This window comes from Stegostoma tigrinum, chromosome 20, assembly GCF_030684315.1.
Source record: "Stegostoma tigrinum isolate sSteTig4 chromosome 20, sSteTig4.hap1, whole genome shotgun sequence".
NCBI classification, from domain to species: Eukaryota; Metazoa; Chordata; class Chondrichthyes; order Orectolobiformes; family Stegostomatidae; genus Stegostoma; species Stegostoma tigrinum.
In genome coordinates this window covers 39942313-39958396 of record NC_081373.1, presented here as the reverse complement: position 1 = coordinate 39958396, position 16084 = coordinate 39942313, and the positions used below count along the sequence as shown (strand labels likewise).

General features: G+C 38.6%; 1 protein-coding gene across 4 annotated transcripts in view; it reads right to left on the bottom strand.

Moving 5' to 3' along the window:
• Window positions 1-270: 270 nt before the first annotated feature.
• The window catches only part of LOC125461975 (kinase non-catalytic C-lobe domain-containing protein 1), a 195557-nt gene continuing 179743 nt past the window's right edge, over window positions 271-16084 (bottom strand). For all 4 annotated transcript variants that reach the window (XM_048551413.2, XM_048551414.2, XM_048551415.2 and 1 more), the window contains 3 exons: window positions 15654-15713; window positions 10164-10318; window positions 271-8403 (listed from right to left, as the gene is read on the bottom strand). In XM_048551413.2, coding sequence (XP_048407370.1) covers window positions 8172-8403; window positions 10164-10318; window positions 15654-15713 — 447 coding nt within the window. In that variant the 3' untranslated portion in view covers window positions 271-8171. The remainder of the gene's footprint in view (window positions 8404-10163; window positions 10319-15653; window positions 15714-16084) is intronic.

The window sequence follows — 16084 nt, the reverse complement described above, 5'->3', positions numbered from 1 at the left end:
TCACCTGGAAGTTATGTTTGGGCTCTTGTATACCGAGGAGGGAGGAGAGAAACGTGTAGGTATAACACCTTTGGTGGTTGCAGGGGAAGGTACCATGGGGCTGTGGCGGGGGGTGCTGGTGGTGGGAGTGAAGGAAGAGTGGACCAGGGTGTCCCAAAGGGAATGGTCCCTGTGGAAGGTGGACGAAGGATGGGAGGGGCAACCACGTGCACACAGTTAAAATTCCACTTTCCTAAGTATACAAAAGAATTTCAATTTTCCCATATTATTAAGTATTCCATTGAAGTCTGGCAGCAGTTTTCTACCTACCACAAAAACGAGTGAAGGTAAATGGAACTACCCCCTCCATTTAAATCACTTTCTTGTTCCATTTCCACTGATTTAGAAAAAAATGCCCCATAATATTGAAATTTTCTGTTGGGTAACCCGTGTATAAAAATCACAAATGTGTCGAGCACTGATCATTTATTATAGTTACAACAAACATACCACAAAGCACATTTACTGATGTCATAGTTGTGTTTTCAATAATACCATTACCACACTGCATCATTCTTGCAATGAGAACTAAACCAAAAATAAATTAATATGAAAACAAGAATATCTTTAATGTAAGGTCAAATAAAAGTTATGGAAGAATGACTAATTGTAATTTTGTTGTCAGATAATTGATTTTGTTCTCAATCTCCTGGTGTGACTGACGCTTTTTGATTATGTTCTGTGTAAGTGTGTGATTTTTCATTGTGCATAAGCTGGACAGTATATTCTGTTAAAATACACAAGACAATGCAGTTGAGTTCAATTTTTTAAACACAATATCTAAAGTTACTACTTTGAGGGGTTACTGAAAAGCCAGCCAGAGATCTGGGGTTTGGATAAGGTGGTTTAAAACTCAAATATTTACTCTACATGAGATCAGCTAAATCAGCATAGATTTACTGGTTAGAATGGTTTCATGCTGTATTATATTATACATTTAAACATTAGACAAATAAAGATATCATGAGCCACCCATAGTAATTTGGAATTAACTTACAACTTCTAGTCCAGATAGTCATATTGTGCAATTTTGTGCAGTTCCTGCAGGGCGCACTTTTAGGCTGGGGAAAGAAGGTCAACATAGAACAGTACAGGCCCTTCAACCCATGATGTTATGCTGACTTACATCTGGAAGGCATTTTGGGGGATATAGTCATTTGAAGAAACTGTGAGGTTTGAGTTTTTTGTTTCCATGAGCATTTGTTCCTTCAAATAAAGCTTCAATCACCAAAATGTATAAATGCACTGCTAATTGATGTTTACCTTGTCCCATGGGATCTGTGAAGAGTCCTACAGCCAATGAACATTCAAGGTATTGATCATCATGATTGCCAGTAACTGTGTTGAATCCACCCTGGAGGACAGCTCATAGTTACATAGATCTGCATATGCTCTATCTTGAACTATGTGAGGTGCAGCAGTGTTGTGGAGCCATGTTGTCATTGCAACTGAGTAACAATGTGTGGGTCTCTTCCTTCTTGAATTACTTCACTGATAACCAATATGTTTCTATTTTATATTTTAAGTAGTATTTTATAATGATATGGGACTTCCATTCTGCTCAGGGTATGGTGCAATCCAAGAATTTCCCAGCTGCCTTCAACAGCTTCTGCCAGAGTACATTCATTCGCACAGATGCCTCGATGCCTTTCATCCACTATCAATGCTGCCTTCCTCTTTAAGCAGGGTAACATTTAAGAACAATGTTGCAAACTTGAATGCCCAGTTTAGATAGGATCAGCCACAATTTGATCTGCAACAAATGAGGGCCATCATAATATCACCTCATGATACTTTACATAGATTGTACATATTATCTCCTTTTAGGGGTATTACTGCGGTTTCTCCTAATTCACAACTTGAAATGCAAATGAACAACATTTGAAAGGAAGCCTTGCAATGATATCATACCATGTATGATTTTGGGTCATTCCACAACTCTTTAACACCAATGAGTTAGTTTTGAAGGCAGCCATTGCTGTAATATAGGTAACATGGCAGCCAATTTGCACAGGACAAATGTCACAAACAGCAAGAAGATAAATGACCTGAAATGTTTAGCAGGGATCTTTTGAAGGATGAATATTGGCTTGGGTGTTTGTATGCTAACCTGCTATTTTTCAAACGATGTTATGGAACTCAACTTGTCGACGTTTGAGGACAACCAGAACCTCTGTTTGATAGCTTCTAAAAGTTGGTATTTCTGGTCGTGCATTTCCTCTCCAATAAAGTATTAGAGTATCAACCAAGGTTATCTGGTCAAGTCTTGGAAGTGCAGCTTAAATCCATGACCTTCATAACTTAGAGATGAAACTGCTACTCCAGAGCCATTCTGACTTAGCCTGAAGGCTCTTGATCCCATTTTTCATGGCAATGTATCAAATAAATATCCGCATCTGGTGCAACCACCAGTGAAAACTCAGTGCCACAATGTATAAACATTTACGTTAATGCATATATTTACTGTTTTCATTTGCCTGTTTTTAAAATGTTTATTTTGAATTTTTTTTCCTCAAATTTGCTAGCTCTTGTACTTTTTTTCCCTTTTACTTGCTGCAAATAAACAACAGGTGTACAAGGATGGGTTAGGGTTAGGGTTAGTAATTTTTCCTAAGGAAAAATTCTGAAGTTCTGTGGAAGGGTCATCGCACCTGAAATGTTAATTCAGTTTTTCTCTTCACAGATGCTGCCAGACCTGCTCAGTATTTCCGGCAACTACTGTTTTTGTACCTAATTTTTCCCAAAGGTGTTTCAGGGCTGGGAATTTTCAACCAATGGCTCATAGGTTTCGCTTCAGGGGATGGAGTCTTTCTTTTTGGAATGCAAATTTGTCAGCAAGCATGGAAATGAGAGTCATGTCTGCTCAGAGTTGGGTTGGCATTTCATGTGTCATGATCCCAGACCAGATCACAAATTTGTTACAATCTAGCTAAGGACCAGCAACTTTGTGTACTTGAAAAATAGCAGTATAAATCGAGGGGACTTAAGAGAATAAACCCACAAGATTCTAAGGTTTCAAACAAACAATAATAAATTTTACATTATTAAAATGGTAACATAATCAACATTTACAATTATTTTCCAAATACCTAAAATCAACATTTGGTTCATATAGGTGATAGACTGTGATTGAATACCATATAATGCACATCAAGTAGTAACTGTGATCAAGCCAGGTCCCATCGATTCTGTATGTTAATGATGAAATAGGTCATTAAACTTCACAATTCTTCACTTATACAATCTGGCCCTCTCAACAGCCACATCATCTGGTCTGTTTCAACTATTGTGTCTGTTCTGATTGATCACCCTCCTTTTAAAAAACTGATTAAAAAACAGACATTCGTAACTTTCTTTCAAAATAATTGCTATTATTACATCTCTATAAAAGTATCAATCAAACAGACTGTTACAGTATCAATAAGGAAAATTATAAGCACCAAAAGTTTACAACTTTTTTTCGGTGATATAGCTAGTGACATAACTCAATGGTTACTTACATAAGATAAAGCACCTAATGTCTCTTCATCTTATGTAAGTAACCATTGAACTAGTGACATCACTCAGTCCCCGAAAACAAGTTGTAAACTTTTCAATCAAGCAATGTTTTCCCTTCTATACATCTGTTTCAACAAACTAATGGGAGTCTAAGCTCTCAGTCAAGCATGTACAATTAGCCCCCTCACCTGAGCCATGATTTGCTGTCTAGCTCAGACAAGTTCACATTACAAACCAAAGAGAATAAGAAATGTGAGTAGCAATCAATACCTCCGCTCAAGCCTACTCTGTCACACAACAAGATCATGGCTGATCTTAAGCCTCAATGCCTCATTTGCTTGAAATCTATTTCTTGTGGCTCTTTATAGCCAAAAAATCTGTTTATCTTATCTTTAAATATACTCAAGGATTGAACATCCAGAGGCCTCTGGGTTCGATAATTCCAATAATTTCTGAGTACAAAGATATCTCCACATTTCTTTCCCAAAAGTGTGACCCCTCAACCTGAGGTGGTGCCCTCTGGTTACACACTCACAGCAGGAGTAATAGCCTCTCACCATCTACCCTGTCAAGTAAAACAAAATGACAATGAAATATATGTATATATTAAGTGTCGATCAGGAACATGGGTGGCCAGCAATGGGCACTCTTCATCGTGGGAATCCTAACTGGCTCTCAAGAATTGTCAACCATTCAGAGCTTGGCAATTCTTCATTGCCATCGGTGCCATTAGGCAAACACAGGCCATTGCAGCAATGCAATTACCAAAGGCACACAATTGCCTATGGTTCCAGGTCATAGTTAAGTGAGGGCAAGATAGGCATTGGCAGAAAGGAGTCAGCAAAGGAGGACGGAGAAAGGAGGTCAGAAGAAAGAGTACAGGCTTGCTTGCTTGCTTGCTTCCCAAAGCTAGTTCCCTCAATCAGGCTCTGAGGGCTTCTGAACGAGGGACTTCAATAGCTTTTTGTGCAGCCAATGCCCTGTTGCCACTGGTTGAATACAAGAATACTTCAATCAGCTTTTAACTGAACATTAATTACACACTTAAATGACTCAATTGGCATTGTGGGAAACCAAATAAAACCTGCCGCACTCCATCACCTCCAACTCATGTTGTGGGATAGCACTAAATACCTTACATCAGGTGAATATTAACTTTATTCATGTATGTCTTTGACTTGGGTAAGGATTAATTCAAATTCTATTCAATTCTCCGGTAGTCTGACATTGGAATCATGACACATTTTGTTGCAGTTCTGGAGAAGTGTGAACTCACAATAGTTTTTTTTCAACTCAATCATGGGATTAAGGTGTCATTGGTTGGGCCGCTGTTTATGACCCATTCCCAGTTGCTCCTTTGAAGGTGTTGGTGAACCACTGAAGTCCATGCTCTGTAGGTAAGCCCACAATGGTGTTAGGCAGGAAGTTGCAGGATTTAGAAATACGTAACATGATCTAGCAGAGGGAAATTCATACCTGAACAAATTTACCAGCATTCTTTGAGGAGGTAACAAGCAAGATAGATAACTGGATTTAATATATTTGGAATTTCAGAAGGCATTTGACAATGTGACAGTCATTACTCTATTCAGTAAGAGTCCATGGTGTTGAAGATAGTGTATTAATATGGATAGAAGATTGGCTAATTAATAGAAGAAAGGGAGTTGGGAAAAGGGGACTTTTTTAGGATGGCAACATCTAATCATTGGTGTGCTGCAGAAAACAGTAGTACAGACACAAATATTTACAATATATATGAATAACCTGGATGAGAGAAGTGAATGTGCTGTTGCCAACTCTGCAGACACAAATAGGTGGGAAGACAAGTGCTAAGGATCACTCAGAGTATGTAAAGGGATACGGACAGGTTAAACGAATGGACAAAAAACTTGGCAGGTGGTATATGATGTGGGGAAAATGTGAGGTTATGTATTTTGACAGGTAGAATAGAAGGGGTGAATATTATTTAAATGGGGAAAGGCTGGAGAAAGCTGTCGAACAGATCAATTTGGGAGACCTTGTGCATGAAATACAAAATCTAATATTCAATTTTAATGGGTAATTGGGAAGGTACATGGAATGTTGGACTTTATTTCATGGAGTTTAAAAGTAGAAAGGTTTTACCAAAGCTATATAAGGCACTAATCAGACCACAGCTGGAATATTGTGAATAATTTTATATTGGCATTGGAGATAGGCTAGTGAAAGTCAACTATGCTGATCCCAGGAAGGGAGGAACTGTCTGATCAGGAGAGTTTGAATGGATTGGGCCCTAAGCAGCAACCTTATTGGAACATACAAGATTCTTAGGGGGCTTGACAGGTTTGGTGCAGAAAAGTGGTTTCTCCTTGTGGGAGAGTCCAGGACAAGAGAGCTGAATCTCAAAATAAGGAGTTGCACATTTAAGACAGAGGTGAGGAGGAATTTCTTTTTTTCAAGGTGTGGTGAATGTGTGGAATTCTTTACTGCAGAGAGCTGTGTCATTTCCTCAAGGCTGAGATAGACAGATTGTTAATCAACAAGGGAATCAAAGATTATGAGAAAAGGCAGAAAAGTGGAGGATTATCAGGTTAGGCATGAACTCACTGAATGGCAAAGCAGACTAGATGGGCTGAATGGCCTACGATTCTCCTCAATCTTATGGTTTCATTTTGACCCAGTGACACCGAAGCTATGGATATATATTACCAAGTCAGGATGGTGAAGGGCTTGGAAGATAACTTGTAGTTGGTGCTGTTCCAAGTATCTTATACCCTTTTCCTTCGAGGTGAAAGTGGTCGTGGATTTGGAAAGCGCTGACTAAGCAGTCTTGATGAATTTCTACAGTGCATCTTGTAGATGGTGTACGCTTCTGCTGTTGAGCTATTCAGCATCGGTGATGGAGGAAGTAAATGTGGAGCCAATCAAGTGGGCTGCTTTGTACTGGATAGTATCGAGTTTCCTGGATGTTTTTGAAGCTGCCCTCATCCAGGCAAGAGAGGAGTATTTGATCATACTCCTGACTTGTATGTGTCTCTACACCACCCATATCAAACCCTTTTTCACTGAAATCAACTTAAAGTTCCCTATTCAAGTTAGAGATTTTAAACGTGGCCTCAAGTCCAAGTATCTATAGCTATTATGCAAGAATATTTTATTCTGGCTTTCCTAAGACTTCTGTGGTACTGTATACCAATGTGAATTATTTTATTTTTGGTTACAGAATGAATGTGAAGTTATTTAAGAAGTATAAGGAAACTGCACATTTCATTGACACTGAAGCCGAGTGAATGCCAAATAACAGATTAACATTATTTTGTATTTATAATTCCCATTTAACAATCTCCCAATTGAACTGCTCTGTAGACCCACTGAGTTGAGAGAGAATACTTCTCTGAAGGTGGGAAGAGAACCACTGGTATTTTGAAATGCTAAAGTGATGCTTAATTTATATCAGGCAGGGTCACCATGGCAATCCTGATGAACATTTTCACAGAAGTTGGGTAGTAAATCTCCACCTCACCAGCAAACCCCCATAACACCATCCATCCATTATTATTGAAATGCCATTATCTACCTTAGAGACCCTGCTGGTTCCCTCCATCTACTGTATCTCATTACGTGTCAGTGATTGCACCCTTGGTTGATCCATGTCATTCCTATAAGCAGTTTACCTAATAGCACTGCTTGAGATTTTATAGCGAGTTGCCTTCCAATCTTTCAGGTGGGAGAAGTGCAGAATGCAGAAACTCTCCTGTGATATTTTATCATGTGGCAAAGAAAATACAAAATGCAATTGTTAATTGTTTTAGCAAGTTTTTGTACATTATCAAAGGAAAATATGCTCAATATATTCTCACATCACGTAGTAAATAAATTAATAAGCTGATATGCAAAATGAAATTCTAGGGTCCAAATAACATACAGTTCTGACAGATAACTTCACTTCATTATAAAATTCCAACATTGCATTTAGCAAAAAAAACCCAAAATACATCTGTCAAACAACATCTTTGAATGACTCACAAAGTTGCAATCTCCAGTTATGTTTCAGCAACTTATCATTCATTACATGTACTACCCAAATAAATTCCCGTTGATACTTTTGAACTGAAAGTACAGAAAGGATCAACTAAAGAAATGAAAGAATACATTTGTGGGTCTCACATAGAATATACAGTACATAGACTGGAAGCTTTGCACACCAAACCATTCCAAAGTTAACGCTCTTGACCTTGACAGAATAAAGTTAGATACCTACACTGATGACTATATTTTAGACATTTCCTGAGCAAGATTAAATTATAAAATAATATAATATCAGGCAAGCATATACATACTAAATTTAAATTGTTTGGAACTTGCTTTTCTATATTAAAAAAAAGACTGATTTAGTTTCTAAAGTACTGGTGCTTGTAATTAGATACAATTTTACTGGATAATAGAAGTGCAATATAATGTGTTCCAACATATCACTTATTATTAGGAAACATAAAAGGAATGTGTAAAAGCAATATTTGTTTCTTCATTATATAAATTTATCTTTCTACTAATTTTACAAGTTGATGGAACATTCAGAAAGACGCTGCCAGTTAGTCTTCCAAACAAAAGAAATGGAAGTTCATTTTGAAGAATAGGTATATAGTTTGAATGTATTACTGAAAGGTTGCTTTCACCTTACGAAGTGTATCATGTATCTTGCGTGAGTGCCCTTCAGATGGCAATTGGTAAAAATTAGTCTTGTTTTCTGCAGCAAGAACATGGATATCCATTTCACTGAAATGAGATATTTGTTGCCTTAGATGCGCCTGCAGTTCCACATCAGGGATGAACATGTAGTGCTTTTCTTGAAATGCACGTATTTGACTGACCACCTTGGCTATTTTCCTTAAAAGAAACCCAAACATTTTTGAGTACGTACTGTAAATATTCAAAGATAATTTGTTTTTTAAAAAAGTAGCACGATTGATACCAGAAATTGATGCAGAACTGTTATTATTACAGACCACCATCTGAATATTCAAAACTCAGAGTGAAGTAACAGTAGATTATGAAAATTTCTATTAAAAGGAATGAGGACAGTAAGACTCATTTGTTCCTTTGGCCATAGGTCCAGTTTTACTATATTCACCAATTTGCATACTGTATAAGACTCTCTAGATTACAGAAGGAAGTAATGTGGGGATGAAGAAGGCACATGCAATTATTGGATATTGGTAGTCTGGAAGGAAAGCCTAGCTAAGATCATGGTGAGGTAGAGGGTTAATTTCTGATTAACCCTTCAGCTTTGAGGGCTGCCAGCCACCCTTAACTGAATAGGGAGGATCCCAGATTAATGATTATTGCCTCGAAGAGTGATTTCCAGTCTTTACAACAGGTGTAATTTGTGTTCCCTGTCTCTAAGCAGAATTGCAACCTTAAGAATGTTCTTATAACTTTGACGAACTTGGCAGAATTCACTCCATTAGTGCTTTGCCTGAAGCAGATCCTCAATTCACTGTCTGCTGAAACTATTCCACGCTGTATTCCTTGGCATTTTTATCAGTGTGGGTTTGCTATTGCCTTTCGCTGTCAGGTGGCATGTCCCAAGTCAACCTCAGCTGGAATAAGAATTGCACATTAACTGCTGACCTTACACTGAACCTCTACATGCCTTCGAGCTAACAGGCCATTGCAGCCACGAAGAATATTCTGCAAAATCATACAACACTAGGTTTTGGTAGCTTGAAAATGTAAGTTTGCGTCACACTATGGCTTTAAGAGGTATACTTTGGCCTGGTTTTTATTGTGAAGAAAGGTTGTGACAGAGGTGCCAGGAAATCTGCCTAAAGCCAATAAGGTAAAGAGTTTGTGAGGCCTTGGTTTCTTTTTAAGTTGGAACCACAGAAGCAGCCTGACTGGGTGTGTTCAAGCTCCCACAGAACCAGGATTTTTAGTTTTATCCTTCCGTAGTTCCTGGGGTCTTCAAGCTGGATGTATCAATTCTTATTCCTGTTTCTAAAAGCCTGGGTTCTCCTTTGCTGCTCAAATTGCATGTGAGACAGTCTGTTTTACTGAATTTGTCTTTGCCAAGGATGTATATATGGGAAGTTAATATTTTGGAACAGTTAATTAGTAGTAGTTAATATGTATGTATACACATTATTTTGTTGAGCATTTAGATAGAGTTATGGTTAAACCAATTATTTTATTTTATTTTATTTTATTTTTATTTTGTCTTTCTTTTGACTTTGTGTACAATAAAGGCTATTCTGAAATAAGGTGTGTTTTGCTTAAAGTTGACTAGTTTGTCTGATTGAATTACATCCGGAACACAATGCCTTACACATCTTTAAATAAAGAAAAAGTTAGAGTCTAAGCTATTTTCTTAATATATTTTGAGGGGGTTTTATTCTGGTCCATAACAATTAATATAATCAAACAATCAGGTACCAATAATTTTCATGGATAGGTTTAAAGTTGAATCCTGGATTTATATATTTAAAAAATTAAGACAAGGAAAGCAGCTTTGTGCAAAATTCAACAATAATTCATTTTACAGCATAAACATAGCTATTTGCACAAGATAAAAGGACGTCCTGAGGAAGAGCAACTTAGCATTTATGTAAACGTTCATGACATAATAAGCTTAAGATTGTCATACCCACCTCAGTTTTGGCCATTTGTAAGTGCCATTAGCCATAGTAAAAGCACCTATTTCTATTTGTTGGATGTGCATCGCTAAGATATGCGTGCACGGTATTGTTGGCTTCCTGAAGTTATCTCCCTCCATCAGACACAGACTGTCACTCTTCAAGAAAACCTGATAAATCACATCAAAAGTAATTTACTCTCATTCATGTTTAGTTATATCAAAATGCTTCTTACTGCTTGCTTCATGATTAAAAGGAGAGACATGTGATGCTGATAAAAAACAGAAAAGTAAAATTATCGGGCAAGTTTGAGATTTTTCCCAAAAATATGTTTCTTACATCTGTAGTATAAAACTTGTGATAAATGGTAGTTATTTGCATTAAAACAGCTGAACAAATTGACTGAATGCCCTGACTGAACAGAATAAAATCCATGGCCACTAAATTGGTATAAAATGAAGTAATAAAATTCATTTTATTTCAGCCCAACCAATTTATTTTCCTAGTTATTGGCAATTGCAAAGAATCACAAACCATGTTTTGTTTGGTATGCAATACGGTTTTAATCTTTTGAATATAATAAATGTTTAGAAATTGTCACATAATTGGTGTGATTTATATATATTCCCAATAGTTTTTTAAAAGTTTGCACTTTAAACGAGTAACAGATGGATGTCGGCCTGTTTTTTGTGAAGGTGTTTAAAAATGAACATTGTAATGAACCATGATTTTAAGCCAATATGTGCTACCTGGAGTGTTCATGGAAGCTTGGTAATATTGTGAGATTTTATGACAGCAGGGAGAAAACATTGAGAGGCATCAGCTTGCATTTGGGTTTGGAATAATGGAAGAGTTATTCCAGCTAGGGACAACACTGAGATTGGTAAGTTTTTGTTTCAGCAGATCGAAGGAGATCTGAATCTGGTCACCACCACATGCAAGATAACAAAGTGTGGAGCTAGATGAACACAGCAGGCCAAGCAGCGTCTCAGGAGCACAAAAGTTGACGTTTCGGGCCTAGACCCTTCATCAGAGACCCTCTCTGATGAAGGTTCTAGGCTTGAAACGTCAGCTTTTGTGCTCCTGAGATGCTGCTTGGCCTGCTGTTCATCTAGCTCCACACTTTGTTATCTTGGATTCTCCAGCATCTGCAGTTCCCATTATCTCTGACCGCCACATGCAAGTTCCCTTCTAAGCCACTCACCATCCTGACTTAGAAATCTATCACTGTTCCTTTAGTGTCACTGGGCCAAAAATCTGGAATTCCCTCCCTAGCAGCATTGCAGATGTACCTACACCAAATGGACTGCAACCGTTGAAGAAGGTAGCTCATCAGCAACTTCTGAACAAACACTTCAGATGGGTAGTAAAATGCTGGTTCAGCCAGTGACACTTATATCCCATGAATAAATTAAAAACAAAAGGCAATGGATATGGAGTCTCTCCAAAACATAAGGCAGTTTTATCAGACCAGTTACGTGATTGAGTTATCTCTGTAAAAGAGTATAATTAGAGAAAATGTCCAGACTAGAGGTGTTTGATTCGAACTCTGCAGATTGTACAGGGCTGAGAAAGTCTAAACTCTCATTGTATAAATAATCAAAGAAAAGGCATCACAGCTATGAGACCAGAACTGAGGAGAAGCCATTAGGTCAAATTTGTTGATGTTGGTTACCTGTACAGCAGTGGTGTTGGAACGTAGATGGGATTTTAAGATTTATATCTTAGGTTGTGAATATTGTGGTTGGTTGGCTCGCCGAGCTGGTTTGTTGTTCCGCAGACATTTCATTACCCTGCTGGGTAACCCATGAAACATTGATGTGTTTTCCCACCTGTTATTTAAACTCTGGTGACCATTGGGCTGGATTACCTCCATTCCGGTTTCCTTCACAATGGAGTGTATACCGGATCTAGCTCTATGTGTTTAGTGATGGCTGGCTTAGTGGCGAACCAGGCCCCTAGGAATTCCCATGCTTGTCTCTGCTTCACTTGTCCCAGGATCCTGGAGTTGTCCCTATCAAATTGGTGGTTTTCCTTATCCATGTGGATGGAGATGAGTGGGTATGTCTGATTGGGTCGTGTCTTTGTGTTGCCAGTTGATGTTCATGTACTCTTGTTTTTAATTTCCTTCCTGTTTGTCCAATGTAATGTTTGTCACAGTCTTTGCAGGGAAACTTGTATGTGACATTGATCCTGTCCATAGTGAGTGGTGGATCTTTGGTTCGGGTGAGCGGTTTTCGCAGGGGTGATATGGGTTGTGTGCTACTCTGATGCCCAGGTCGTAGGAGTCTTGCGGTCAGTTCAGATGTGTTCTTGATTTAAGGTAGCATGATGAGTGTGTCGGGGTTGGTAGGAGGTTCCTGTTGTCTTGCATGTGATAGGCATCTTCTGACCTATGTTTTCGGCTATCCATTGTCTCTCCATACCTGAAAGAAGTACTCTTCTTCTTCTTCTTGGTGTAGCCGTGTGCTGCTGCAGTGTGTTGTTGCCTGTTTAAATAATGTTCTCATGCAACTTTGTGCGTGTGTGTTAGGGTGGTTGCTGTTGAAATTCAGTACTTGGTCAGTGTGTGTGGCTTTCCTGTGTACCTTTGTTGGGAATTTCCCGTTGGTCCTGCATTCCGCCATGACATCCAGGAATGGGAGTTGTTTCTTCTTTTCCTCTTCTCTGGTGAATCTGATCTCAGTGAGGGTGTTGTTTATTAGCTTGTGTGTTTCCTCTAGTTTAGTCCATTTAATATTGACGAAGGTGTCGTCACGGAGCGTATCCATAGTTTCAGTTGGATTAGTGGAAGGGCCATGCTTTCTAGTCTCTGAAGTGATGAGAACATTATTTAAACAGATACAACACACTGCAGCAGCAAAGAATTAAGCCAAGAAGAAGAATACCTCTTCCAGGGATTCAAGGCCAATGGATATCCAAAAAACTGGGGCCAGAAGATACCTATTACGTGAACAACACCAGGAAGATACTACAGGCCCCAGCACACTCATAACACTACCTTACATCAGAAACACATCGGAACTAACCACAAGGCCAGTGGGCTTCAGAGTAGCACACAAACCCACATCAACCCTACGTCATAACAAAGTGTGGAGCTAGATGAACACAGCAGGCCAAGCAGCATCTTCAACCCTACGCCAACAGCTCACCCAAACCAAAGACGCACTATCCACTATGGACTGGACCAATGTTATATACAAGAGTCCCTGCAAAGACTGCAAAAAACATTACACTGGACAAACAGGAAGGATATTAACCCAAGAGTACACAAACATCAATTGGCAACAAAAAGACACGACCAATCAGACACGCTCGCTCATCTCCATCTACATGGATAAGGAAAACTAGCAATTTGAATGTGACATCAGCAGGATCCTGGGGCAGGCAAAACAGAGACAAGCACAGGAATTCCTAGAGGTCTGGTTCTCCACAAAGAAAGCCATCAATAAACACATAGAGCTAGACCCCATATACACTCCATAGCAAAGGAAAACCAGGAGTGAGGTAATCCAGCCTAATGGACATGAGAGTTTAAATGACAGGTGGGAAAATACAACAGCGTTTCATCGGAGGCTGAACTGATGATGTTACCCAGCAGGGTAACGAAACGTCTGCAGAACACTGAACCAGCTCAGTGAGCCAACCAAACACAAGATGGGATTTTGAGATAATAGGAACTGCAGATGCTGCAGAATCCAAGATAATAAAGTGTGGAGCTGGATGAACACAGCAGGCCAAGCAGCATCTTAGCACAAAAGCTGACATTTTGGGCCTCGACTTTCTAGGCCCGAAATGTTAGCTTTTGTGCTCCTAAGATGGTGCTTGGCCTGCTGTGTTCATTCAGCTCCACACTTGATTATCTCACAAGATGATGGGATTTTGTTTTGCCATGAGTTTTGAACCCTTTCAAACTGTGTGATATTTATACGCAAAAACAAAGTTACTGGAAAAGCTCAGCAGGTCTGGCAGCATCTGTGGAGAAGAAAACAGAGTAAACGTTTCGGGTCCGGTGATGCTTCCTTAGAGCTGATATTTAAATGTCTTGTTTTGTTGTGCTTTATTATATTTCTTCTTATGTGTACTAAAATTATGTTTATTATTAAAATCAAATTTGCAGCCTGCCTTGCTTATGGTTCAGTGAAAAACTGCGATGTTACATTAAAATAATACATGATGAATGAAGTTATATTTCATTCTGGGATCTGACCTGTCCAGTAGTAACACCAGCTGAGATTATAACAAAATAAAGACAGTGTTTGCTATGTTTGTGCTGGCACCACATGTCACTGGCATTTGAGCCCTGATGCAAAAGCCCTTTGTTACAGAGCTCACCCCCACAACCTTCCTCTGTACAACGCAGGTTCTATCATACGCTGAACATTAATCTCTTGGACATCACCCACAGGAGAAACATAACCGTCAACTTGTTGGTAGGAAAATTCTGGGTGACCCCACTGATTAAAGACAGACTTGGTAGACTCCCTGCAAGATCCCTGCCAGGCTACTTGTGCAAGGCAGAACATCTTTCAGAGGAAGAAGGAAGACACCTCCCTTCCTACCCGAGCAAACTTATCTAGAGATGCTTTCATGCACCTCTGAAAATGTTAGCCTACACTGATTTAACAGTCTGCAGCCTGTGGTTACACCATCTGATATAATTGCAGGAATGGGGTATTAATTGGTTGTAACTAGCCATTAAAGCTAACCACAGATGCAGCATAGGGTCGCATAAATTAACAATGACAGTAAGACTTTAGATTCTACATTTTATTTTGCGGAATTGAATTCCTGAGGCCTGGAAATTTCTCAGGTGGAAAAATGAATTGTATAATTGCATGGAAAAGGAGTTGTTGGGAGCAACGTGAGAGGCATGCACATCATGCACAACGCTGAAGGATGTTGCCTCCTCATTAAATCCATTTAAGTGTTTTTGCATCTATTTTTTCCCTAAGGTCATGTAATATGCACAGCCTTCAACCCATTTCTAATTTGCTGCCATGAAATCTGCAGAAGTGCGCTCATGTTACAAATCGGATAAAGTTCTTCACACTCAATTCACGCAGTTCAGTTAGCCATCTATTGAATTTAGGGGAGGTGTTGTAATAATCTGTCATTTGCTGTCAGAACAGTTTTCAGCCTCAAAACTAGTTTGCACTGTGCTTAATTTATGCCCTTTACTTCTCCCACATCTTTGAAATTATCTTAAAGCTTGATAAAGGCTGAAATTAATATTTGTCCCAAAACAGGCAATAAGTTTTAAGCACATAGTTTGGTAATTTAAACTTGATGCCAAAAAATGTTTAGCCGATTGCACTTAGCAACTTTGTACTTGCACAAGGAGCTGTGGGAAATAAGGAATAATTACTCAAATGAGCCAATGAACTTTTCAGGGCAGTTTGTTCATTTTCACTAGCACACCTCTCTCCAATAATATTACATATAAACACATAAATCATGTTGATAGAAGATTTTTGACTTCTAACTATTTTTTAAGTATAATACCTGTACAGCAGTCAGTTCCTCCATGATTTCCAATGCCTTTGAGGACAAGCTTTTCCATGACTGAAAGTAAGAAAGCAAATTTCAAAATACTGCAATAACTTTTGAAAACAAATAGCAGAATGCCTTTGTGGGTAAAGAATGAAAGGTTTAGGTTGATTTTCCTAATTTTCTGACATGTCACAAAAATGTCATTCATTTGTTATGACGAACAATGTATTTAATAATATGTAGATACAGGAAATAATTAAGAGGCCCACCTATTGCCCAATTGCAAGTGTTCAGAACTTAGGAAATATTGCAATGGTTCCATTTTTAGCTTTATTTCTATAATTTTTGACTTTTTTCCTTATTTCTTACTACGTTCTTTTTAAATTTTTGCACCTTTACACTTGTACCTAAGATGGTGGTGTATACAGTGACATTGAAAACTT